The following is a 26,209-nucleotide window of genomic DNA, read 5'->3' as shown; positions in this document are numbered from 1 at the left end:
GGATGGGACTAGGCTAAACATCAGGGCATGCCTCGGGATGACAATACCAGATCTAGACAGTCAAGCGACAGGACACCACATCGCGACACGTCTAGTCTTAAGGGGAAGATGTTAACCGGCATCCAATGTTTGCTTCGTTGCATGACAAGTGGTGAATGCCAGGACCAGTGAAGTGTGATGAAGAAATTGAGTGGACAACCGTGAAGTAGAGACTGAAGTGTGTCTCCAGTGTGTGAATGAAATTGTAATGCCAAAATAAAAAAGTTGTTTACGTTCCATGTGGTCTCTAGAGGAATTGGTGAGACGAAGTAGATGGTGTGGATGTAACCTCGGCGGAAACTTTAGATGAATGTTTCTTGAACTTCAACTTCTTGAATAATCGTTTGATTCCGGATTTCTTCTTCTTTGGAGGGTCTGTGTCTGTAATGCTGACACTTCAATGGCAGGAGTTGCCAATGTCTGTAATGGCGACATGGCTGGGTTCTGGGATGCAGTGATAGATGGAATCACAGAATTCACATCGGATAAAATGCCAACAATTGCCTTCTGTTGTGCTTCGTCAACTTGGACCACGCTATCAGTATTGTTTGTCTGCTCAGAAATAAGAGTTCTTCCTGTCCTCCAATTCTTGACAACCTTCTGGCTGCGGTAGGCATAATTCCCACCAGCGGAAAAGGCCAGACATGTTTTACCCAATGCTTTGCCAAAAGCAGAAGCAGCTTGGACCACCAATTTATCTCCCACAGTCGGTTGGGGTTTGGATGGTTGGCTGACAATCTTAGAGGGACCATCACCACGATCTGGATACGGAACATAGAGGAAGCAGTAAACAAGATAGCCCACAAAGAAGAAGAAAAACACGATGGAATAAATCAAGCAGAGCTTGGCAATAAGAGGGGTCTCAATTTCGTTTGTCATGATTGCACCAGTAATCCAGAAATTAAAAGGATAGCAAATAATCACAACAACAAATAATAAAAGAATAAAAAAAATAATCCAGTAAACAATCAATTACCAGAGCAAACACGGGGTGATCTTCAAAACGTCAAAATCTCGATGTAACAAAATTGTTCAGCGAGTCAAACGTTGTTGTAAAGATGAAGAAAAAATGTATCTCACGGGGCGGCAGCCCCTGTAATATACTTTGAATTTATAAATTATGGCGCTTTTGGATTATGCACGGGGTCATGTGGAAGGGAAGCATCGGTATAGCGCTTGAACCTGCGTCAACACGTATAACGAGCATAAACCACGTGATTTCTTGCTAAAACCGTCTCGTGCTTCACTCGGTTATTTGGTCACAATCTCAGAACACTCTGGATGACCTGAATTTCACCATTGTGGAGTTGATTTTTTGTAATTTATGTCTGTATTTCCTGTCGTAATTAAGAAAGTTTGTTCCTGATCGGCGATGGTGTCGATCGCGATAATGCGGGATGCAATAAGACCCTGCAGCGATAATCCGATAAGGCGACACACTGTACCGTGCCCAACTTTCAGCTGTGTGCAGGGCCGGGTCTTGGGGACTGCCTCCGGCGGCTGGGGCTCTGCCCCAGACCCCGTGGCTCCTCTCGCTGCGCTCGAGTCGTTTCGTCGACGGTCCCAGCAGCCCTCTGTGAGGAAGATTGATGTCTCATGCCAGTATGAATACAAATAAGATATTATTTTGCTTTAGCATGAAATATGAAACTACAAGAGCACGGAATCCATGAGACGGATCTAAAATACAACTTAATGGTAGAGCAGTGGTTAGAGAAACATGGTTAATTATCTAGCTAGTAAGAATCAATCTCATGTTCTTCCGTGAACTTATTGCTCAGCTATCTGTTCGATATAATGATTCCATTGCTGGCAGTTTGGATTTAAAGAATTAGAAGACATGTATGTGACGTGCTGATGTTCTACGAAATGTGAAACTACTATTCCTGCCTATAGTCTAACTTTGGTGAAAGCTATTCGAAATACGTTATAACGCAAATGGACTGTCATATCGTCATTGCAAGACCAACGGTCAGCAAAACAAGCACCGACCATTGATGAAATTTAGTTAAAAGTAAAAAATGCTGGTTAAAAAAAATTCACTCATTATAAGATCAGAATCTCTCGAATTGAGTTAAATAAAAGACATATGAAAGAAGTTAAGAGGTCAATGCCTAGCACCCTTAATATATACAAGAACTTTCAAAGTTATTCTGACCTGGGTATGGGCAGGGTATGGGGTTCACTGCAGGGTCCGTATAATCGAGCGTTATGCCGCGAGTTTGGAACGGTTTGCACGTGATATATTGAGGACTCGTTCAGGCAAACTAGCTTGTAATCTAAGATTATTAGCTACAAGTGTATAGATATGGGTAGATAATTATAAGCTCGATTTGTTCAACTCCGTGATATTGCAGTATAGCGGAGAATATTAGTATGGCGATTGCACGGTGATAGACGCAAAGATCACCAGGGCAAAAGATAAGATAATGCAGATCATTTAATGCAGTGGGACAAACTGACCATGCATAATATTATCACCAAAGAAATTAACAGGGGTATCGTATTTCTATTTTTGAACTCAAAAGAACTCAAGAGTAGACCAACTAGAGATTATAAGAATATGGAGCGATCTTCTGGGCAGAAAGAAATTTTCTTGGAGGATCCTATTTACTAACGGGTCCGGGTTTAAGTTACGAAACGTTTCTTGTTCGACTTTTTGACGGGCATTATTACTTTGTTACTGCCAAAACAGCCATACTTTTGAAAGCAAATAGCAAGCTCTAAGCCCGGAAGATATCGGTCCAAGATATCGTCCTAACAGGGAGAACTATAAGGAGCCCGAGCTAAAGTGAAATTCTTTTATTCATTACATGGTTCAGATATGCTCCTCTTTTATTACATTTACCAGCCAATCCAGACCTTCATTAAGGCCATCACCACGTATAGCACTACATGCCATTATACTCCAACTACGATCTTTAAGACTGACAAGATCCAATGCCTTTGAAACCTCTGACGCCGTCAATGCCCCCTTCTGATCCTGCTTATTAGCAAACACGAGCAATGCCGCATCTGAGAGCTCGTCTTCTTTAAGCATGGTATGTAATTCCTCAGCACTAGTCGAAATTCGGTCCTTGTCAGTTGAATCCACGACAAAAATTACTGCCATTGTATTTGCATAATAGCATCGCCAGTATGGTCGTATACTTGTCTGTCCTCCCAGATCCTATTTTGTTAGTTCAATACGATCCAAGTTACAGGGTCAATACTTGCAGACCAAGAATCCATCACCACTTTCATCAACACTTTTCTACTGCTAGACCTTTGAATCTACAAAGTACGGTAACCGCGAAGTATTAAAAATTCTGCCCAGCTCAATGGATACTTACCCAGACATTGAATTTAAGGTTTTTGTATGTAAGTGTTTCGACATTAAAGCCGATGGTAGGCACTGTAGACACCACTTCACCAATCTAATCTGTTAGTGATGTTCAGTTATGGACTGTCAAAATTCATGCTACGGAAACGGAAACGAAAGAGCGTTCTCCAGTCAACTGTAGAATCAAGGCGGGAACCGGAAGAAGATGACTGTTTTCCTTTCTCGATTCAGATATATAACCCTGCTTATATCCCTCCATTCCACCAGCTCATTTTCTCACCAATAAAATCAAACACAAGACTCATGCCATATAGATTATAAGCTTACCTGGAGTTTGTATAGAATTGTCGTTTTACCAGCACCATCTAATCCCAGAATTAGGACTCTTATCTCTTTGTCGGTATTCCATAACCGCGAGAATAGTTTACCAAAAGATATTCCTAGGTCAGGTTAGTATTATTGTCTTCCGACCGTAATCCCAAGCTCTGCTAAACAGGAATCAGTGCTTACGGCAGGCACCAGTTGCCCTGTGCATCCATACACAGCACGCCTAAAACTTACCCATTTTATCTGTCTGTCTTAGTCTAACTCGTATTTCAACTTTGCGTAAGTAACCTGCTCAGTTGTCTCGTAGCTTATGGTCTCTAGATCAACTGTTAACTCTGAGACTTGACCCGATTATCTCATCAACATCAGCAAAAGCTAGGTGTTCATGCTTCGCGACTCCGGCGCATTCTTCCCGCGGCATGATCCGCTGGCGCGGCTCAAATGCTGCCACTGCGTCGGGCTGCCGTACGCCATCAGTAAGGTGACCACGAGAGAGTCGGAAATAGTATTTTTATAGCTACGGGCATGGAATTTTAGCTTTATAGGGGAATGTCCAATTATGTAGAATCTACGACAGGAAGGGAATCTAAGAAAAAAAAAACGGACGAAAACTACTGTGTGTCGGAAGGGCGTACTTCTGACTGACAGGGCTCCTCTGGCGCAGGATCACGGTGCCTTAAATGTAGTTGTGATCTCTTCTTAGGTAAAGTAAACAGATTTGTGTCTATAATTTTCTTGGTAGAGAAAAGCGTATACTCGACTTTTTCATATGCTCCACGATACAAACATCATTAATATCTGAAAATTGCAGCTCAAAAGAGTATGTTTGTCCAGTTTGATCTGTAGATGCGGACGGGAGAGAAATGACTGGATTACGATAATTTATCAGGTGACTACATAAGGTTTCAAGGAATGTATATTGACTGGTACGAAATATTTTCGGATAATATTCTACAGGGTCTTTGGGTCTTAATTCCCAATGATTTGGCCTTCTACAATGAGCGAGAGTAAGTTGCAGTAGGCTCTGCAATGCGTGTTGAAGGAGGTCTTGAGAAAATTGTTCGAGTGTTGTTTTTATCATGCGGGAAGACAGGGGTTATTTACCTCTCATGCCTTAACTTCCTTCTGATCAAAGTAGGGGGTTTCGAAAGTATCCTCTTTCATTCTTGTTTCCCGTATGTCGCCGAAGAGACTATGCATTTAGTCCGGTGAAGAACTTCTAGAATGTATTACTATGAAGTGGTAAGGTTGGTCAAATCTCACAATTTTTTCTTATACTTACTCTTAATATAAATAGTAACAAATTAAGATACAATCGATAAAAATCAAAAAGGTGGCTCATATCTCTTCTAAATACATGTCCTTTTTAATTCTCACTTTCCCGATTGATAAACTTGCTACATATATAACTCCGTTTAATTTAAGGTAAAAAACAGAAAGTGTCGCTGACCTTTTTACAAGGAACTCCTGCTTGGTGAGCTTGATAAAGTCGTAAAGTTTAATAGCCGACTTGCCTTATCTCTGCAGGGACTTATTGCATGATGCATTATCATGCTCATCGCCTGCCAAGTACGTCGATCATTCTTGAGTACTCACTGATAAAACAATACAGAAACAGATTCCAGCGACATTCAGATATGTATGGATCAAAAGCTATAGCAATTAGCCGATAAGCTATCTACATGGGCCATTATGAAGAAGAATTAAGAGTATCTCACGGTCACGTGCATCATGCTCGTTATACGCGTTGACGCAGGTTCAAGCACTATACCGATGCTTCCCTTCCACATGACCCCGTGCATAATTCAAAAGAGCCATAATTTATAAATTCAAAGTATATATACAGGGGCTGTCGCCCCGTGAGATACACTTTTTCTTCATCTTTACCACAACGTTTGACTCGCTGAACAATTTTGTTACATCGAGATTTTGACGTTTTGAAGATCACCCCGTGTTTGTTGCTCTGGTAATTGATTGTTTACTGGATTATTTTTATTATTTTTTTATTATTTGTTGTTGTGATTGTTTATTGTCCTTTTAATTTCTGGATTACCGGTGCAATCATGACTGACGAAACTGAATTCTCTCTTACTTTCAAGTATGTGTGGTTTTTCTTCCTCACTCTCTATGTCCTCTTTGTGGTCTATTCTTCCTTGCGGGCCCCCCATTCCCCGGACTCGCACCGACCCTCACATTGTGTCCCTCCTGTCCCTGAAAAGAATATTACCAAACCAGCCAAACCCGAATTGTCGGTCGCTGATATCGTAGTCATTGGAACAGTTAAGGTACTAGTTAAAACATGCCTCGTGTGCTGTTTTACTGGATATTACGCCTACCGTACACCTCAGGTTATCAATAATTGGAGAAGAGGAACATTTGGATCGTTTCGAGGCCACCTTCGCCAGCTCGCCATTACTGAGCAGGCCAATGCCACTGAGAGTTTCAACACAGCTTTCAGAGCCCAATTCGATAGACAACAAGAGTCAATTCAAACTACCCTATCTACCAGTGCATCCCAGATCCCAGCCATGTCACCATTACAGACATTGGAAGCCCCTATCATTGAAGTGTCGCCATTACAGACACAGACCCCTCCAAAGAAGAAGAAATCTGGAATCAAACGATTATTCAAAAAGTTGAAGATCAAGAGACACTCCTCTAAAGATTCCACCGTGGTCCCATCCCCATTGTCTGAATCTTCTTCAATTGAAACGACTACCAAACCTAAAAAGTCTTTTCTCAGATTCAAGAGACTCAAGAAGTTCTTCAAGAAGTCATCACCCCAAGTCACCCAGTAGATTTCGTTCCCTCATTAATTCCTCTAGAGACCACATGGAACGTGAACAACCTTTTTTTTCGGCATTACTATCTCATTCACTCACCGGAGACATACTTCAGTCTCTACCTCATCACTATCAATTTCATCCGGTACCTCAGTTTCCAGAAATCAGACAAGACTTTGGACATTGGCGCAACATCTTCCCCTTAAGACTAGACGTGTCGCGATGTGGTGTCCTGTCGCTTGACTAATCTAGATCTGGTATTGTCATCCCGAGGCATACCCTGATGTTTCAGCCAGAGCAGTTCCTTAGTTTCAACATCCATGGCACGCACTAGCATCTTCAGCTACTCTCATATCCGAGTACTATTTTCGGATTATGTAGCACTAGTTTGGTACTCCATGCCAACTAGGAAGTCTAGTCAATGTGCTTTTATTCTCTTATTTGTCTGATTTGTGCTTGTGGGAGCACTGGAACCTGAGTACCTGATGAATTGACTAGTGTGAAGTTTCATTATTACCTGGGCCGGGCCCCTACTACCTTGTACTAATATAATAATATTATTAATTCTCTATGCTATCTTTAGACTTTGAGACACAGTAAATTAACGCCCGTATTCCACGGTACCATGGGTAGAGAGAGTGCTCTTCATCGTATCAGATATCCTTGCACTAACGGCGAAAATTGAAGTCTTTCTACATTAATTGCCCTTACATCAATCTTTCAAGCAAAATAGTCATACACCCTGGTGTCAATCGTTAACACCATTAATGGCTCCGTGCCAGGTTCATCGACGAACTATTCAGTAGGTTTATTCGGCTTGTATAATATCTGAGAAGCGATTTGTGAAAAGGGTACATTATATTAGTAAACGACAGAGCAATTGACAAGTCAAGGGATCGCTACTGAGCAGCAAAATGCCGAGAACTAAGACTGCAAACTTGAAGAAAGATAACGAGATGTCGCCAGTACAGCTAAGTATACAGTAATTATTTGAGAAAGAGCACGGTTCTAGACGCCCGACTCGAGCGAAGCAAGAGGAGCTACGGGGTCTGGGGCAGAGCCCCAGCCGCCGGAGGCAAGAGAGTCCCGAAGACAAAATAGCTCTAAACGCAGAAGCCAACAGTCACAACTATTAGAAATAAAATACCAGCTCAATGAGAGATATCGCACTGAATAAGAAAATAACCTGCGTTATTAGACGACATGGATAATACATGGTGGCTTGTAGATGTATGTATATATTTGTATGAGAAGAGGTGTAAGATTACGAGCGGTTGTACTTGACTTTGCCCAAGTCAAAAGGAAGATATCTATACTTAATCATGTGCTGGATCTGGCGTCTCATAGTTAAACTAAAGAGGATGATGAAGTAGAGAAGCAGAATCTGCCAAAGCACAGGCACGTCGAAAACAGAGAACCAAGAACATACAAAACCAATTGCAGTGGCTCTGGTAGCATTGTGCCAGAACTTGAACTCTGGAAGACGACGGATAAATGGTCTGAACTCGTCATCCTTTGATCCTTGAGAAATAGGCAATCCCTCGCCCTCTTCCATATCCTGATCACGCAGGTCCTGTTCGAGTGAAGGGTCAAATTTGGGCTGCAAAAACGCTAGAAACAAGTTCAAGAGGTAGATTCCTAATGCGTAACACACAATGTACCAACCTTGACTTAGAATGATACGTAGCATAAATACTACTAACAGCACACCAAACCCGACCCATCTTTGAAGTGTAAATGGCACAGACTTGTCTAGATATGTCTGGTATAATTGCTTGTATTTGGCCAGCTTAAGCGAGATATCCGCAACTGCTGTTGGTGTTGAATCTGAAGAGTCCATTGTGGTACTTTTAATTGATACTTGGTTTAAGAGCTTTTCTTATTTTTGTGATTGCTGGTTTTTGGTTTGTATTCTTTACAAACTGCTCAGCTTTTTTTTTTTTGAATGAAATGATCTATAACAGAATGCAATATTCCAAACACAAGATCCTAATCTTTCAATGATTATGATGTCTTTCGATGTTCAGTAATGAGATATGGAAGATGATCTATGAGGCAGCCAACGACACGAGACAATAAATTGCACTGTCTAATGAAAACCGAGTCGATAGGCTATTAGTTTACACCAAATGACAATCTGGTCACAGAAAGATCTGACAAAACTAAAAGTCTACAAATGTCACAGGGAATGAAAGTCCGGTGCCAGAAATGTCACTGATCCGTTGCTTGACGATAAGAAACCGTTAAACAGTACAGTAATTCACGTCGAGGTCTATGTACAACAAATGTACAGAATATTAGTTGCGAGTTTTGAAACTATGCTTCACAGCTCAATTTCAATCACCAAAACACGAAGTAACGCGAAATATGTCACACCAAACTCGTGGATCCAGCTTGCAACGAGAACTTTTGCAACCTCAACCTGCAGCACGTTAAATCTACGTTAATCGACCAAGCGCTGATGCGCTGGCATGTCTACCTCTGCGGCTCTGAGCCGCACGGCTCAAACCTCCGGACCCTGGCTCACCTCCAAGCGCACAACTTTGTCCTGGGAGCACGGGTCGACTGTGTCGGCCATGGAAAGAACTGGGGGACGGGGTTTTGCCTCCGGCGGCTGGGGCTCCCGCCCCAGACCCCGTGGTTCGCTTCGCTCGTTACGTGGGGTGTGAAGTCTGTGGAGTCCTTTATAGGGATGTGTATTCAGTGTGGTAGCGTGAAGAACATGTTCGAGATCGGAGAGGTTCATGAACGTGAACAGTTGCAAGTTAACGAGAATAATAAGCCCAAAAATGGCGCCAGCTACTAATAAGCGAATCAAAGTGAGTTCAGAAACACATCCGGGAACCATATTTTGACCCCATATCACGCACAGAGTGTGACAATCGCATAAAAACGACACAAACCCCGAACACCCCCTGGAATTTATAACCAAGCACCCTCCTCCAAGCGCTCTGGACACCCCCTCTCCGACTCGAGCGAAGCGAGAGGAGCCACGGGGTCTGGGGCGGAGCCCCAGCCGCCGGAGGCACACCCGCACAGACCACTAACAGACACAGAACATCGCCATCAGCCGGCCGATTATCTACGGGAACAGCGCTGTGCCGCTGCTGGACGAAGAGAGAACTGAAGATACGCCAGCAGACCACAGTCATAAATGGACGATTTTTGTGAGGGATCCAAATAACCCTGATGAGGACCTGAGTTATTTTATTAAAAAAGTGGTGTTCAAGCTGCACGATACGTATCCGCAGCCGTCGCGGTCGATTGAGTCTCCCCCCTTTGAAGTTACAGAGACCGGGTGGGGTGAGTTCGAAATCACCCTACGGATCTATTTTGTGTCTCAGGCAGCAGAAAAGAATGTTCTTTTGTACCATCACCTGAAATTACACCCATACAACCCCATTACAGGCATGCCATTACCGGGCCCAGCAGCAGCCACAATCGAGAACCCGGTCGAAAGTTTTGTGTACGACGAACTGATATTCAACGAACCCACCGAGGCGTTCTTTGAAGTGCTGACGTCGCGACCTGGAGCTCTTCTCCCCGCCAAAAACACAGAAGGCCGAAAGTACACGCAACAAACGGAGAACGAGGAGCTCGATAGACTCAGTGCGGCCCTCGACAACGTCTACCAGCAAGTGCAAAAGACCAAAGAGCAGATCAAAGCGCTCGAGGCCGAGAAAAACGGGCTCCAAGCGCTTCCGGCCCCGTCGTGATCCCTCTCCCTATGTATTTATTTTATGCTTTGTAACGTGAACGGAAGGGGGACTGCCTCCGGCGGCTGGGGCTCCGCCCCAGACCCTGGTTGCTCCTCTCGCTTCGCTCGAGTCGGGCGTCGGGGCGACAAAACCGCATCTTTTGTGGGTGAAACTGGGGCCCTTCGAGCGGGCTGCTGGGAACCAGGACAGCGAAAAAGAGACAATGTCACCTCGCCGCCCGACTCGAGCGAAGCGAGAGGAGCAACCAGGGTCTGGGGCGGAGCCCCAGCCGCCGGAGGCAGACCCTCCGGGCTCGCCGTGTTCGGCCTGCTGGACTCTCAGGGGGGAGGGGTAGTGGCCGTCGAGACCCGCCGAGACCCGTCGAGATCCGGCAGGTCCACCGATCGATGCGCGCTATCGGCGCATGTCCACGTGGGTGGGGATAATTGTCAGGGGTTTAAGAGTTCTTTGAATGTGTTTTTTGAGACGGAAAAGTTTGTGGGGATTGTAGAGGTTGAATTGGATGGGATCAGGTGGAAATGGGTGCCGGAAGAGAGTGCGAAGCCCAGGTTCCCCCGATGGCATGTGCGATGAGATCGGCTCTGAAGCGGCTGGCCCTGCATGAGATCGCTGCAAATTTTAGGACTGCGTCAGGTAATGAATGTGTCATTGGCCGATACCGGCAGGTCTAGCTAGGTTATTATTAAGAGCGCACCGTGACTGGACCAGTTGTATATAAACATCCTATTCGAACTTGGTTTGGATTGTATCTCATAAACACAAGATTGACTAGTTGAATCACAATTTCGACTCAATTCTCTTCTTTATTTATTAATATTTTTCATCTTGTCCCCTGACTGGAACCCCGCATTTGTGATTTTTCACTAGAAACCCTTATATTATAAGGGCATATTTCTCGCCTCGTGCTTTCACTCTCACCTGACCCGCCTTAGGACCTTGATCTCTGATACTTAGTACTACAGCTCGTGCTACTTTTGTATTTACAGTATTTCTACTATTTCTTTCGTACTTATTTCGGAAGAAACTGATTGAATCACATTTTGTTTTTTGGAGTTTTATTTAGGTCGGCTCTTTTGCTTCATCCTATTTTGTTGGTCCTGCTAACCCAGCTCGCTTGACTCATCACTCATTCAGCGTGATCTTATTTGACCAACTGAGAAATCTAGAGAACCATAAAGAACAAAGAACAAATCAAAACTTATATTCAAATTCAAACTGGAACTGAATATACAACTAAAAAAACCGAATATTAACGGACACTAAAAACTAAGACAATGACTTTTCTTAAAGATCCTTCTGTCAAGTACAAAAAATTCCCTCCTATCAACCTGCCAAATCGTCAGTGGCCTGCTAAGACTCTCGACGTGGCTCCAAGATGGCTGTCGACTGATCTGAGAGACGGAAATCAATCACTTCCTGATCCTATGTCGGTTGAGGAGAAAAAGGAGTATTTCCACAAACTGGTGGAACTTGGTTATAAGGAGATTGAAGTCAGTTTCCCAAGTGCCAGTCAGATTGATTTTGATTTCACTCGTTATGCTGTTGAGAATGCTCCTGATGATGTTTGGATCCAGGTTCTCACTCCATGCAGAGAAGAGCTGATTCGACGAACTGTCGAGTCGGTTCGTGGCGCTAAAAAGGCTATTATCCATGTGTACCTTGCTTCATCTCCTCTGTTTAGAGACGTTATTTTTGGCATGACTGAACAGGAAGCCAAGGCTTTAGCCGTCAAGTCGACCAAACTGGTTCGTGAGCTCACTAAAGACGATGCTTCTACTGCTGGTACTGAATGGGCTTATGAATTCTCGCCAGAAACCTTTTCTGACACTCCTCTTGAATACTCTGTTGAACTGTGTGAAGCAGTGAAGAACGCCTGGCAGCCATCTGTGGAGATTCCAATTATTTTCAATTTACCTGCTACTGTTGAAATGTCGACTCCTAATGTGTATGCTGACCAGATTGAGTATTTCAGCACCCATATTTCCGAACGTGAGAAGGTATGTATCTCTCTCCACCCACATAACGACCGTGGTTGTGCTGTAGCTGCTGCTGAGCTTGGTCAAATGGCCGGTGCTCAAAGAGTTGAGGGATGTCTATTTGGTAACGGTGAAAGAACCGGTAATGTTGATCTTGTCACATTAGCCATGAACCTGTATACACAGGGAGTTACACCTAATATCGACTTTTCAGATATCACCAGTGTGGTTGATGTGGTCGAGAGATGTAACAAGATCCCAGTGCATGCCAGAGCTCCTTACGGAGGATCTCTTGTGGTGTGTGCATTCTCAGGATCTCACCAGGATGCTATTAAGAAGGGATTTGCTCGTAATGACGAGCTGAAAAAGAAGACTGAAGGCCAACACTCGTGCTGGCAAATCCCCTACCTGCCTCTGGATCCTCAAGATGTCGGTCGTACCTATGAAGCAGTTATCCGAGTCAACTCGCAATCCGGTAAAGGAGGTGCAGCTTGGATTATTCTACGAAACCTCGAGCTCGACCTGCCTCGTGGTCTTCAAGTGGCATTTTCCAAGATCGTGCAAACCGAGGCCGAGTTTAAGGGCCGCGAGCTCAAGGGCGACGAGCTTGTTAATTTATTTGAAAAGGAGTACTTCCTGGAAGAGTCGAGCGCCAACTACGACTACAACCTAGTAGACTTCAACATTGTCTCTGGTAAGGAGTTCAAAGACCAACGTCTTCTCGACGGTACTGTCAACTACAAGGGCAAGGAGCACAAGATTGCTGGTAAAGGTAACGGACCCATCTCGTCGTTCCTAGACGCCATCAAATCGACCTTCGACATCGGTCTCGAGGTGCAATCCTACTCCGAGCACTCCATCGGCAAGGGTTCGGCCACCAAAGCCGCTACCTACATCGAGCTCTCGTGCGAGCTTCCTGGCCAGCCCAACAAATTCATCGAATGGGGTGTCGGCATCAACGAGGACGTTTCCCAAGCCTCCATCCTTGCCATTCTCTCCGCATTAAACAGAATCTCGCAACGCGTATAACCGGGTCTTAGCAATGTATAAAATCTCGTGAACAACCTCTGGTCGGGGGGCATGCCTCCGGCGGCTGGGGCTCTGCCCCAGACCCCGTGGCTCCTCTCGCTTCGCTCGAGTCGGTTCCGTTGGGGGTGGCCAGTGCCTCCGGCGGCTGGGGCTCTGCCCCAGACCCCGTAGCTCCTCTCGCTCCGCTCGAGTCGGCCCCGTCGACAATCCCAGAAACTCCTGCGAAGCAGGAGCAACCAGGGTCTGGGGCGGAGCCCCAGCCGCCGGAGGCAGCGGGACCAGTTTCGGGGTCCGTGGTTCCCGTGGATCACCCCGCTTCGACTCATGCCACGGCATCGTTGAGGGGTCCTTGTGATCTTCACAGGTAATCGCTGGGGTGGGTGCATGATATCAACCGGTCTGAGTAGGTTGATCACGTCGATTGACGTTGGCTTGCCAGGAATGGGGGGGAGTGGATTTTATCCTCAGCGATATCCCCGGGTCTCAGCTGTCTAATTAGCCCTGATCGCTTGCAGACCGTTTCTAATCAGCACCGTCCTTGTATATCTATCTAACCGTTAGGAGGAAATGCCATCCTCAACCTGTCACCGATCAGATCTCGCCGCAACGAGGAATAGCGGAATTCAATCTGTTTCGACAAAATAGCCAAAGTAAACAGCCTGTAATCAGGTAAAAATGTGAGCAGTCCTCCTGGTAATGTGTAAATGATGGGATTTGAAATTATTTGTATTGTATTAAAAGTGTATAGTATAGGACTTTAAACAAGATTTTTTCATTCTGTTTAGACAGCCGTCAGGCAGATCCTCAGATCCATCTAGAGTCTGAAGATTGGCAATATAGGATTATAGCGATTTGTAATGTACGGTAACGAAGAATATAATTATGAGGACGGTGAACTGGGCTAACCGGTACGGGTGACACCGAACCCGGTCCTTCGCCAGAAGGTGCAAAACCTATAACGACACGGACTAGAACTAGAAGAGCTGGTGCTTGTTTTTTTGGCAGAATTATTAGAGCAAATAAATGACCAGCGGGATGCGGATACCGGCTGAACAGAGAGTCATAGAGTTAGACCAGAATGGTGAATTAGAACGCTAGACTGGAATGAGAAGCAGTATACAATGGTGCTAGCAGATATAGAACTAGAGATATAACCTAGACAATAACTATAGACGTAACTAGAGATATGACTAGATTAAATGTAGATATATAACTAGGGTAAAAGTAGATATATAGCTAGAGATGTTAGCAAATATAGGGCTAGAGTTAATGGGTGTTAAAGAGTGGTACAAGTGGAGATTCAGCGTTGAGTCTAGAACATCGTTGAGACTAAAGTAGCAAAAGCTAGAGCAGACTTGGGGGGTGATTAAAAAAATAAAACAATAAAACTAGTACCTGGTGCTAGGCCGAGACCAGTACGGAGCACGGGAGCCGGAATATTGCACCTGATTTGGAAGTGGCTTAATATACCCCCCATTTTCAGATCCAGTTTGCTGGGAAAAATAGACCGTATGCAGGTCCGCTGGTCCGCTGTTCGGCCCGCAATACGTGGTTGGTCTGAATGCTAAAATGTATTTCGAACTTAAACGTGTACTTTTATTATTATTTTTTATATTTTTTTCTTTTTAGTTCATGCGGTGGTTCTAGCAGTCAGCATCAGCGGGGTTTGTGAAAACGGACGGACTTTACTGGATGTGTTCTGAATTTTTCTGGCAGGCTCATCCTATTTAGTAACCTGTTTAATTACTTGGGAAAATGGGATAATAGAAAAATGGATACAACCGGCAGATAAAGTCTTAGCACTGGGACATTTGTGGAGAAGATACAGAAATGGTGCCGTGAAAAACGATTAGCGAGCACCTCGGCACCGAAGGTTAGTTTTGGGAGGTTTTAGGGAAAAACTCGGATAACAATAGAGATCGAGACGCATGGAACAAAACCAAATAAACCCGGTTGAATATGTGGTACCACCGAATATAGCCCAGGCAACCGAATGGTGTATAGGTTGAATCTCGCCGCGACCGTTTTCCCGCCGAGCATGATAATTCCGGAAAATTTCTGCCCCCCTGTCGGAACAATCTGTAATGATCCTTAGCCAGCAAGTGGCCAAGCTCAAGCGTCATGTGTAATTCCTGTAGTCCATTAGTCCTTTTACAGAGAAAACGGGCAGCAATTTGATCCGGACCTAAGTATATAGAGTGCAAAACAGAGTCACAGCATGCAGCATGTCTCAGGCAATTTAGCCGGCATAGTAGATATTCCCCAGAAAAAATTTATCGCTCTGCATTATTACATGGGGGGCATATGGGGCATCTGCAATATGGCGGGGTTCGGTTATGATTAGTTGTCGTGGGGTGCAGATAGGTGTGGTAGCGTGTGGGACAGAAAGGATGGGGGTCATGTGTTGGTGTAATGTGATGCAGATGAGCCTGGCAGTTTCTGCGCCACTGCTACCGACCCGCTAACTAAAATGGTTATTTCTCACCATGCACAGGGAGCGGATAAAGAGGAGGGGGGCTCTGCATCCGACCCCCTTTCCCCTCCAGATCGGAACCGGATAAACACCACATGAAAACTGTTGGCTTCAGCAGGAGCCAGCTCATCATGCCCCTTTCACATCCACAAACACCCCCACCATGCAACCTATAAGTGAGCTAGCGAACAATCACCCCGTCCAAATGTAACGCTAGCACAAGAGGGGCTCCTGGCTAAATAGCAGTCGAGGCAGGGAGGGAGGGGGTGTGCCTCCGGCGGCTGGGGCTCCGCCCCAGACCCTGGTTGCTCCTGCTTCGCAGGAGTTGGCTGGATCCGTGGGGCCCTAGACGCGACGACTCGAGCAAAGCGAGAGGAGCCACGGGGTCTGGGGCAGAGCCCCAGCCCCCGGAGGCACGCCCGCCCGCCTCGGAACCCGACAACGGACCCGTCAACGTCAGTGTCACGGCAATCGTCAGTCGATCGTTTGGGGGGTCCAGTCCGCAAGCGTCTCCGGGTTACGAACGCCAGAAAAAAAGTGGCCCGAGTTTCGTGACCGGGACTGGTGTGTCTCACTCGAGATGAGAGCCCCTCGTGAGCCCCTCCTGGACCACTCGTGAACCGTCTTGAACCCCACTTGAACCCCACCTTCCGCTTCTGCCTGCCCACTTTTGGCGTCGCTACGGGAGAGTGTACCCCCTTCGCCGCTGTAGGTACGTGCTCCGCATCCCATCGCCCGCTGGCATCCCTCCCCCTTAACAGGCCCGCCGCTGGCCGCCCCTTTACAGATCATGGAAAAACTGCCCTTTCTTGGCTACCTACCGTGCAATGTACATGTAAGATGAAACTGCTAATACTGCATGCAGGAGCACACGGTTAAAATAGATCAGCCCCCTTTTTCGCAGCCGCACCGTTATTCAGCATTCCTGTTAAATTAGTTTAATCGGGTATGACGTTTTGGCGGGGTTATTTGTATTTTGGTGGATACTTGTTGACACGGATTTGCCTATCTGATTTGGCTACTGGCTTGATACACGGTATGGACTTGGTGGCTTAGTCGGTTGGTTGCTGTGTCTTGTAGGTTGAGCCACATCAGCCCGGTTGCTATTTCCCCCAAGTCAGATTCATCTCATAGGCACTATGCATACTTCGGGAATATTGATCTCGAAGGGGTAATTAGCTGCGTCTCAAAAAGCAAATGCGATGATTACCGTTTCGAGCTTCGTACAGATCCACCCCGCGCTTTTAATATCTCCGATTGTGTGTGATCCAGGATTATCTGACCATGTCTTAAAGTATCCAAACTGAAATGATTATCGTGAGTGGTTCTGATTTCCAAAACTATAAAAGCAACTGAAAATCCGGGGTTGGTATGATCTTTTTTTATTTCATTAGTTCGACTTCACACTTTTTTTTTGGATAATAGTCGCTGATAGTTGAATAATAATGTCTAGCGATAACGAAAAGGAAGAACACGCTCACGTCGCTCCTACTGGAGCTGATGGTACTCCTCTTAATCTTTATGAACGTCGTCTTTTGATTGCCAGTCATGAGACTGGTTTCACTGCTCTTTTCACAAACAGACACGTTTTCTCTATTGCAGTGTTTGCTTCTTTGGGTGGTTTGATCTATGGTTTCAACCAAGGAATGTTTGGTCAAATTTTGAATATGGCTTCTTTCAGTAGAACTGTGAACCCCAACTCTATTAGTAATCCTACCAGTAGAGGTCTTTTGACTTCGATTCTTGAGTTGGGTGCTTGGGTTGGTTCTCTTGCTAACGGTTACCTTGCTGACAAGCTTGGTCGTAAGCTTAGTGTTGTTCTTGCTGTTGTCATTTTCATTATCGGTGTTATTGTTCAAGCTACTGCTCACAACGCCAACCAAATCTTGGGTGGTAGATTCGTCACTGGTTTGGGTGTTGGTAGTTTGTCTATGATTGTTCCTTTGTACAACGCCGAGTTGGCTCCTGCCGAGGTTAGAGGTGCTCTTGTCGCTTTGCAACAATTGGCCATTACTTTCGGTATCATGATTGCCTACTTCATTGGTTATGGTACCAACTTCATTGGTGGTGCTGGTAACCCCAACCAAAGCAACGCTGCTTGGCTCATTCCTGTCTGCATCCAATTGATTCCTGCTCTTATTTTGGGTACTGGTTTCCTTACTATTTTGCCCCAATCTCCTCGTTACCTTGTCCAAATTAACAAGGAGGATGAGGCTCTTGAGGTTCTTTCCAAGCTTCGTCGTGTCCCCAAGACCAACGAAATCGTTGTTTTGGAGTTCTTGGAGATTAAGGCTCAACACATGTTCGAAATCGAGACTGATCGTGAGATGTTCCCCCACCTCATGGATGGCTCATTCTCCTCTTCTTTCAAACTCAGACTCGCCAAGTACAAGTCTCTCTTTGTCGACAAGTCTCTTCGTCCCAGAACTTTCATTGGTATCTTCATCATGGTCTTCCAACAATGGACTGGTATGTATAAACAACCCCTGCCCATGCTGCTGTTATCTGTTTGGTTTTAGTGGCATCTCCCCCTGAGATATCCTGAAACGGATAACAACCACCAGACCGAAATGAAAAATATAGAATACTAACAAATACGCAGCTATCAACGCCATTCTTTACTACGCTCCTTTCATTTTCCAAGATGTCGGTTTGACTGGTAACACCACCTCTTTGTTGGCTTCTGGTGTCGGTGGTATTGTCATGTTCCTCGCCACTATTCCTGCTGTTATCTACGTTGACAAGCTTGGTCGTAAGCCCGTTCTTATTGCCGGTGCCATTGGTATGGCTGTTTCCCACTTTGTTGTTGCCGGTATCTCTGGTAGCTACAACATGGACTTCACTGGCCGTAGTGCCGGTGGTTGGGTTTGTGCCGTGTTCATCTGGTTGTTCGTTGTCCACTTCGGTTACTCGTGGGGTCCCTGTGCCTGGATCGTTATTTCCGAGATCTTCCCTCTCGGAGTCAGATCTATCGGTGTTTCTATCGCTGCTTCTTCCAACTGGTTGAACAACTTCGCCATCGGTATTGCCACCCCCACCATGATGGTGAAAATGAAGTTCGGCATGTACATCTTCTTCGGTCTTTTCTCGGTCGCTGCCGCTGCTTATATTTATTTCTTCGTTCCTGAGACCAAGGGCCGTACCCTTGAGGAAGTTGATGAGCTCTTCGACAAGGCCGGAACTCTTTCCACTGCCGACAGAGAGCGCATGGACCGTGTCCTCCGTCAACTCGGCCTCAACTCGGACTCTCTCCCTGTCCTCGAGAAGGTTATCCCCGAGCACGTCGAGGAGGCTTAAATGTATTTGTTGTTTTGCTCTTTAAATGTTTTAAATATAATCTTGATGACCTTATCTTTGGGGGCCTTGCCTCCGGCGGCTGGGGCTCCGCCCCAGACCCCGCTGCTCCTCTAGCTTCGCTCGAGTCGGGCGTGGGGATATGAGCAACGTCTGAAACCTTTCGTTCTGGAAACCCCAAGCCCCGACTCGAGCGAAGCGAGAGGAGCAACGGGGTCTGGGGCGTAGCCCCAGCCGCCGGAGGCAGTGACCCCTTGAGGGGAGATCCCCCCGCGTGGAGGAGAAGTACAATCAAAACGTAAATTCATAACAGATACAAAAATATACAATAGCTTGAGACTTTTAGCACCAGAACTTGTAGATTCTGTAGTACCAGCCCTTGCTCTTAATGTAGGCGCGCTCCTCCTCGATTTCTTGTCTCAGGAGGTCTCTGTCGAGCTCTCTGATACCGGTGAAGAGGTCGATGTCCTTGGCGCGGATGAAGCCCGAGCGCGAGTAGATCTTGTGACCGATGTACATGGCAAGGACAAGAGGCACGGATAAATATGACTGGAAGAAGTCTTGGGCGTTGGGGGTGGCTGCGCCGACGGGGTACAAACTCAACCAGAATTCAAGACAGATGATGACGAAGTTGAGCAGGAAACCGAACCAACTGCCCCACACACCGAGAGCGGCAGTGAAAGCGAGCTCGTCAGTGCTGACTCCTTGCACAGCCATGGCTCTGCGGACGCGGATGTGGCACACACAGATGGATCCCCAAGTGAAAAGAGCAGACAATCCAGAGAAAGCCAACAACCAGTTGAAAACCTCGTTCTGCTTGCCAGAACCAGCAATGAAACAGAGAAGACCGAAAATCAAAGTACCAATAACGGCGAAAAGAGGACGACCCTTGCGGTCAATGTATCCGAGGAACTTGGGGGCGAATCCTTGAACGGCCATGGCACACAAGGTTCTGCTACATCCATACACAGCAGAGTTACCAACAGACAACACAGAGATGAGAATGACAACGTTAATGACACTGGGAAGACCACGGATACCTGCGTTGGAAATGGCAATGACGAAAGGAGAAGCAGTGATATCGACAGAAGAAGTGGCCTGCAAAAGCTTGGGGTCGTTATAAGGAACCAAAAGACCAACAAGAGCAAGTGCGACAATGTAGAAAAGAGTGATACGCCAGAATACTTGCTTAACGGCACTGGGGAGGGTCTTTCTGGGGTTATCAGTCTCGGCAGCGGCCAAACCAACAAGCTCGGTGCCACTGAAAGAAAAGGCAGCATTGACAAATACACTAATAACACCCTTGACACCAGAAGCAAAAGCACCAGGATCGTGCCAGTATTTACCACCGATGTATCCACCATGAGGACCACCACCGCACACAAGAATGATACCGAGAATAATGAAACCTACTACCGCCAATACTTTAATTAACGAAAAGACAAATTCAGCTTCACCATAACCTCTAGAACCAAACAAGTTTATAAACACCACTAGCACGTAAAATATTACCACAAACGCATCAGGATTAATGGTATGATTCCAATATTCAATAGTAATCGAAGCAGCAACAAGCTCTAACGGAAACACAACAAGCCATTGAAGAGCATAATTCCAGCCCATGGCAAAACCCCAGGAAGGATCAAGGAAACGAGTAGAGTAAGTAGAGAAAGCACCAGAAACAGGGAAACGAACAGCCAATTCACCAAGAGCATGAACAGTGCAGTATAACATAGCACCGGTCAAAGAGAAACCAATCAACACACCAGCAGCACCACCAGTGGCCAAAGAACCACCACTACCAATAAACAAACCAGTACCAATAGCACCACCAATAGCAATCATTTGCAAATGACGACCTTTTAAAGACCGTTTTAAAGGAGATCTAGCAGTGGCAGCAGCAGCGATTTCAACTGGAGTCATGCCCTCAGTATCCAAATCAGACAAGTCAATAGGTTTGAAACTATCAACAAAGTTTCTCACGAAACCACCATTTTGTTGCTCGATATATCCCTCCTCCACTGGTACACCACTACCAGCGGATTTATCATAGGGAACGCCAGGATTCTTTTCCACGTCTTCAGTCATGATTTATATAAAATAAAACGAACTGAGGTAAGAGAAAAAAAAATATTAAATAAGACGAAGAAAAAGAAAATGAAGTGAAAAGTAAAGGATTTTTTCTAACATAAATCTGGGAGGATCACACCTGATATAAATACATGGTCAATACAAGTTTGACATGCAAAAGTAATTCTTGTGGGTGTTAAATGAAAATGCACCCCTGTACCGATCGGCAAGATATCCCAAATTGCTTTTTTATGCACAACTAGGGTTTCATTGATAATGACTAGCCTATCGCACCAGTCAAGTGCGTCTATCTTCTAGGGCCGTGCATATTCCAAGAGTATGATACAAATTTACGAGAACAGTAGGCCAAGCAGCGGATGAAGAAACCGACCGGGCAGAATAGGAAATCACCAGAACAGTAAGAGATGAGCACCGCGGTCGGTCCCTCTTGCGACACTGCCTCCACTGGGGAATATGTCCTGGTCGCGGTCTGGGTCCCCTGACGGGAACTTGCCGGGGACCGACTGTGGAGGGGCTGGATCTCGGGAGGGGGGCTCTGCCTCCGGCGGCTGGGGCGGAGCCCCAGACCCCGCTGCTCCTCTCGCTTCGCTCGAGTCGTGCGTCGGGACGAACGACTGTGGGAGGGGCAGGAGGGTGCAATTTGGAGGGGCTGGAGGGGTGCAAGCAGGGAGGGGCTGGAGGGGTGGGTGTAAGCTACGAGAGGCAAGAACGATTGAGGGTGGATGAGGGAGAGGGGAGCGGATAATTACAGACCAGAGACGATCGAAGGGCAGTTAGAAATTAGGAGAACCAGGGTCCGGCTGGGTTCTGGCAACTGGTCAGCCGAGCCAGCTCAAAGCTAGCAAAAGCATACCATGTAGCAGTGCATATATCATAGTAACTAGTAGCATTGTACCTGTACATAGAACTGTACATAGAAGCTCTACATAGTAAAATTAGGTAGCGAAAAAAGGCACCGAACGAAGCAAGCCAAAACACCATGGTACCTAGCGAAGCAAGCAAAAGACATGACATGGCTGCTAGTGGGGCCTACTAACGGTGCTAGTAATAGTATAGAACAATAAATAACCGTGAACTAAACGAAAAGACCCTAGCCGGAGCAAATTTTTCACTGGCTATAGACAGAAAAGTTAGTATGGGTTTTAGTAGTCTGGATCTCGGAGGCAAGGTTAGAACGTATTCGTCCAGGTGCAGAACCTGAGATAGCAGAAAATGCAAGCTGAAATGCAATGCAGCTATGAGCTTTGGGCAGCTGGCTCTAGACTGGTTTAGGGAGAAGGCGCATCTTGGCTTGAACTATGGTTGAGTAGCTTATTATGTAGTTCCATAATGTGGGGTAGTCTAGACGAGGGGCAAAGAGGGGAAACCCTGGTCATGAGTGAGGGGGATGAGGGGGCAGCATTAGGGGACCAGGATGGAACGTGTGAGGGGTGAGGGGGGATTACAAGACACACATATACACCCAGACATAGCCATACAGAGTTAGAGGCGACAGTGCCGTCCGTCTGTAAAGTCTATGATCATTGACCAAACCCTTCTGTCCACTAGCACTTATAGAGCTTATGGTTTGTAGTAAATAACACGAAAATACCATTAAACACCATTTTTAGGTAGCTGGCATGTCCTACCCGGTTGGGTTACCGTACCTGCCAGACCGGCGAAAAAAAACAAAAAGGTGATATCTGAACACGCATTTTGACTGGCCCGTTATATGTCTATTGCAGGCCCGTTGATAAAAGCCCCTCACGATTGTACTAGATTTTGGAACTGTCTCACAATGGGTATCCAACAAAGGCAGCTGTACCACCGATCAATATTCGCTATCGTTATATCGGCCAATAAGAATATGACCCGGCAAATCTACCTGCAGCTACTGGGCCAGAAGGCGATGTTATCTGGCTCATCACGTACAGGCCATGATCATGGCCTGGCGATCCTCGATAAAAAGAAACGTAGAAAAAGCAATTCTGATGAGATGAAAGTACCACCCTAAGGGTTCATTTCTACATCTGTCGGACAAAATATGTACGCGAGCTAACAACGGCAAAGGCGGGTCAATCACCCAAACTAACATCTCCATCTCTGATCTGATGGGCGAAGAGGGGTTCAACGGCTTTGAGGGGGGGATGGGGCCTGCCTCCGGCGGCTGGGGCTGTGCCCCAGACCCCCTGGCTCCTCTCGCTCCGCTCGAGTCGTTTGCTGGGGGGTGCCAGCCATCTCCTGCGAAGCAGGAGCAACCAGGGTCTGGGGCGGAGCCCCAGCCGCCGGAGGCAGTCCGCCCCTCCCCGCCCCCAGCGACTCGCAGCCGAGTCGGAGAACGGGTTGTGGGATGCCGACGGCAATGCCGCGGGGACCTGAGCCGGGGTGTGTCTTTAGCGGGATTTAACCGCCACTGCAGGCAGATAATAACTGCACATGACTAAAATAACCTCACACGCACGCCGTTTGCTAAATTTTGACCCTCTTCGAGCGCTAGGTTGAAACACGTTAGTTCGGCCCAACTGGCAGCCTGACATATGATGAGCATGCCTGAGAGCAGAAATGATATGCAGACTCAGAAGACGGAAAGAAAATAAGGAAGAACGAAAAAGAAACATCCACCAGGAAAAACCCACTTGACTCGGTCCTGTCTATTGCAGACTGATGATTGACCGACTGACAATCGAGACACGGTCAACCCGACACCTGGTATCTGACAAAATCAACCCCGTCGATACCCGGTTTCCATTCCCGATTTTTTTAGTATCCATATCAGAGACGATGATTCAGAGTCGACAAACTGACAAAATAGAGACAGAGAGTGCTGTGCTAATCCACTCAACAAACTCTATATCGACAGAGGCGATGCTCAGTCGATCGTTAGTTGAGCTAATGGCCGCCCATATTCTTTAGAAAATATAAGAAACCGACCGACTCGCCAGAATCGCACTCAACTGTCGCACTGGATCCTGCACAGAACCCACCTGGTACCACTCGTATCGTTATTATGGGCATCGAGATATAATCCGCTCCCCGTGTGATGGCCGGGTCTCGGAAAACCTTCCCAGTTAGGCATATCTCCCGACGACCTATCTCTTATCAGGCCATATCAGGCCATGTACGCTCCTTGCAGGAAACCACTCTGTGGTCTGATAATGCACCGCACATCCCAACCCCTGGAAATCCGCTCATCCAATCACACCCATCTGAAACCTGTCCTGAAACCTACCAATTTTTCTTGCTTCCGGCGAACTAATCCAGTTAGCGTCTTCTAATTGTTTTTTTTTGGTTCTATCTGCCAGAGCCCCAGATCGGTTTAGCTCTGGCTATGCCTGATCCGTCCCTTAGTAAACGGCAACACCAGTGCCAAGAGCTTGGGGACTCGGTTGACTGGCGGTCGGGAGTGTGCCTCCGGCGGCTGGGGCTCTGCCCCAGACCCCGTGGCTCCTCTCGCTTCGCTCGAGTCGTTGCTAGGGGGTTTTGTGGGCTTTGGGAGCGGGTTGTGGTTGGTGGAGTGGGAATGCAGCTCACCGGAGAATTAGAGTTTTCCACTGTCTCGGAAGTTTTATTTTTATTCGGTGAATTAAAACATCATAAACGAGATTTTGCAGAGAATGACTAGCAAAAAAATACTCGAAACGACTGCAGTCTGCCGGAATCGGTACCAGTTCACAAGAATCCTGCTCCTTGTGAGAAGAAAGACACCCCGCTTCAGTGCCACTGAGACACTGTAAAATAGAAAAGAGCTTTATTTTTAGAAGAGAACTGTGTATGGTTTTGATGCGTTGCTGGAACCGTCGAAACCCGACTCGAGCGCAGCGAGAGGAGCCACGGGGTCTGGGGCGGAGCCCTAGCCGCCGGAGGCAGCGTCCGGGAGCACAGAGCCTGAGAACCAGTATGCCCTGGGTGTAACAGGATTTTTGGTAGGGGTATGGTTGTTTGTCAGGGTGCCTGGTTGAGGGTGGTGGTCACAGAAAGTCGGAGTTTTGGGCTGGTGTTTGGGGGTGAAGTGGTATAGCATGAACATTAGGGGTTGGTTTGTGGGAATAAGAACCTTGATTTGTGACAGTGGCTCAGTCAGTGAATTAAAAGAGGGGGTTTCAGTTCTCTTGGTTCTATTTTCTTCGTTAAAAAGGTGATTTCGAGGGTATCTTGTTTCCTATTAACAGGTCAATTGTGAGACATTGATGCTAGGGTTTTATCCGAATATGTTATTTCCAGGGGTAAACTTTAAACTGTAAATACCGGGAGCTATTTATAGTGTATCTAAAGGTTAAGTTGGATTAGTTTCGACAAAAATTTTTTTCTCTTCCTCTTATAAATGACTTGTGAGCTACAGCACTTTTGGCGCAAAGAAATATTATTCCCGAATTTATTATTATCTTAGAAAACTCTTGGCACACTTAGTTGATACCAGCTGCAGCAAGCTGTTAGACTAGTGAGTGAGGGCACTTACTTGGAAGGAGTTTTTATTTTCGTTGTAGTGCCATTGAGAAAAGTATTTAATCGCAGCCATTATTTTCTAATCTTTAGTATCAGCTCTTTTTTAATGGCAGATGTGGCTTGGATTATATGAGAAAATATTTCGAGAGGTCGACTAGAGCATGTGAAAGGGATATTCGACATAACAGATTATTTTAGTGGGACACTATGAGGGCAGTAGGTCCAAAAGAGACTTTGTCGTGTCATCCCAGACAACAATTCAGATATGAAAATACTCGACAGATGGCTCAAAATATAGCTTGGCTTTTTTAGTTCAGCGACAAATAACCGAGGCTGCACAATTCACCCGATGTCAGTCACGTGCTAACAAGTCAACCGTCAGGAACATGGCCGGTCACAATTATTCCCCGGGCCAAAAATTAATTAAAAAAAAAGTGAAAACCCCCTCTTTGGCAATCCCCCAAGCCCTCCGCGAAGCGGAGCTACGGGTCTGGGCGGAGCCCAGCCGCCGGAGGCAGACCCAACCCCCCGCTGAGAGCCCCCCTGAAGCGCCGTGCTCGGCTAAAATACTCGCTAATTTACGTTGCAGTGCACTATCTTATCAAGCGGGTTGCGGTTGCAGTTGCAGTTGCAGCCTTTTTTGTTTCTTTCACAGTGAGCAGGTCGATGATTTCAGGTGTTTAAATTACAGGATCGATCTAATATTAACAAGTGGTTTCGTTTTTTTTTGGAAA

General features: G+C 46.2%; 6 protein-coding genes across 6 annotated transcripts; 3 read left to right on the top strand and 3 right to left on the bottom strand.

Annotated features, from left to right (window-relative positions):
* Positions 1-2,857: 2,857 nt before the first annotated feature.
* ARL1 (Arf family GTPase ARL1) lies at positions 2,858-3,151 on the bottom strand (the record flags this gene model as incomplete). The annotated part of the gene is made up of 1 exon (XM_018879548.1): positions 2,858-3,151. The coding sequence occupies one exon, from the start codon at positions 3,149-3,151 to the stop codon at positions 2,858-2,860; it is 294 nt and encodes a 97-aa protein (XP_018737455.1).
* A 4,584-nt stretch (positions 3,152-7,735) lies between these two features.
* Positions 7,736-8,311, bottom strand: RER1 (Rer1p; the record flags this gene model as incomplete). Its single annotated transcript, XM_018879547.1, has 1 exon — positions 7,736-8,311. The coding sequence occupies one exon, from the start codon at positions 8,309-8,311 to the stop codon at positions 7,736-7,738; it is 576 nt and encodes a 191-aa protein (XP_018737454.1).
* A 1,570-nt stretch (positions 8,312-9,881) lies between these two features.
* Positions 9,882-10,187, top strand: YAF9 (Yaf9p; the record flags this gene model as incomplete). Its single annotated transcript, XM_018879546.1, has 1 exon — positions 9,882-10,187. One exon carries the CDS (start codon positions 9,882-9,884, stop codon positions 10,185-10,187), a length of 306 nt encoding a protein of 101 aa, XP_018737453.1.
* A 1,277-nt stretch (positions 10,188-11,464) lies between these two features.
* LEU4 (2-isopropylmalate synthase LEU4) lies at positions 11,465-13,195 on the top strand (the record flags this gene model as incomplete). The annotated part of the gene is made up of 1 exon (XM_018879545.1): positions 11,465-13,195. One exon carries the CDS (start codon positions 11,465-11,467, stop codon positions 13,193-13,195), a length of 1,731 nt encoding a protein of 576 aa, XP_018737452.1.
* A 3,918-nt stretch (positions 13,196-17,113) lies between these two features.
* Positions 17,114-18,187, top strand: SNF3 (Snf3p; the record flags this gene model as incomplete). The annotated part of the gene is made up of 1 exon (XM_018879544.1): positions 17,114-18,187. One exon carries the CDS (start codon positions 17,114-17,116, stop codon positions 18,185-18,187), a length of 1,074 nt encoding a protein of 357 aa, XP_018737451.1.
* A 1,117-nt stretch (positions 18,188-19,304) lies between these two features.
* GAP1 (amino acid permease GAP1) lies at positions 19,305-21,050 on the bottom strand (the record flags this gene model as incomplete). Its single annotated transcript, XM_018879543.1, has 1 exon — positions 19,305-21,050. One exon carries the CDS (start codon positions 21,048-21,050, stop codon positions 19,305-19,307), a length of 1,746 nt encoding a protein of 581 aa, XP_018737450.1.
* Between the last annotated feature and the right edge of the window lie 5,159 nt (positions 21,051-26,209).

This window comes from Sugiyamaella lignohabitans, chromosome B (genome assembly GCF_001640025.1).
Source record: "Sugiyamaella lignohabitans strain CBS 10342 chromosome B, complete sequence".
NCBI lineage: Eukaryota > Fungi > Ascomycota > Dipodascomycetes > Dipodascales > Trichomonascaceae > Sugiyamaella > Sugiyamaella lignohabitans.
Note: the sequence above shows the minus strand (reverse complement) of the source record. Positions and strands in the feature narration are given on the sequence as shown.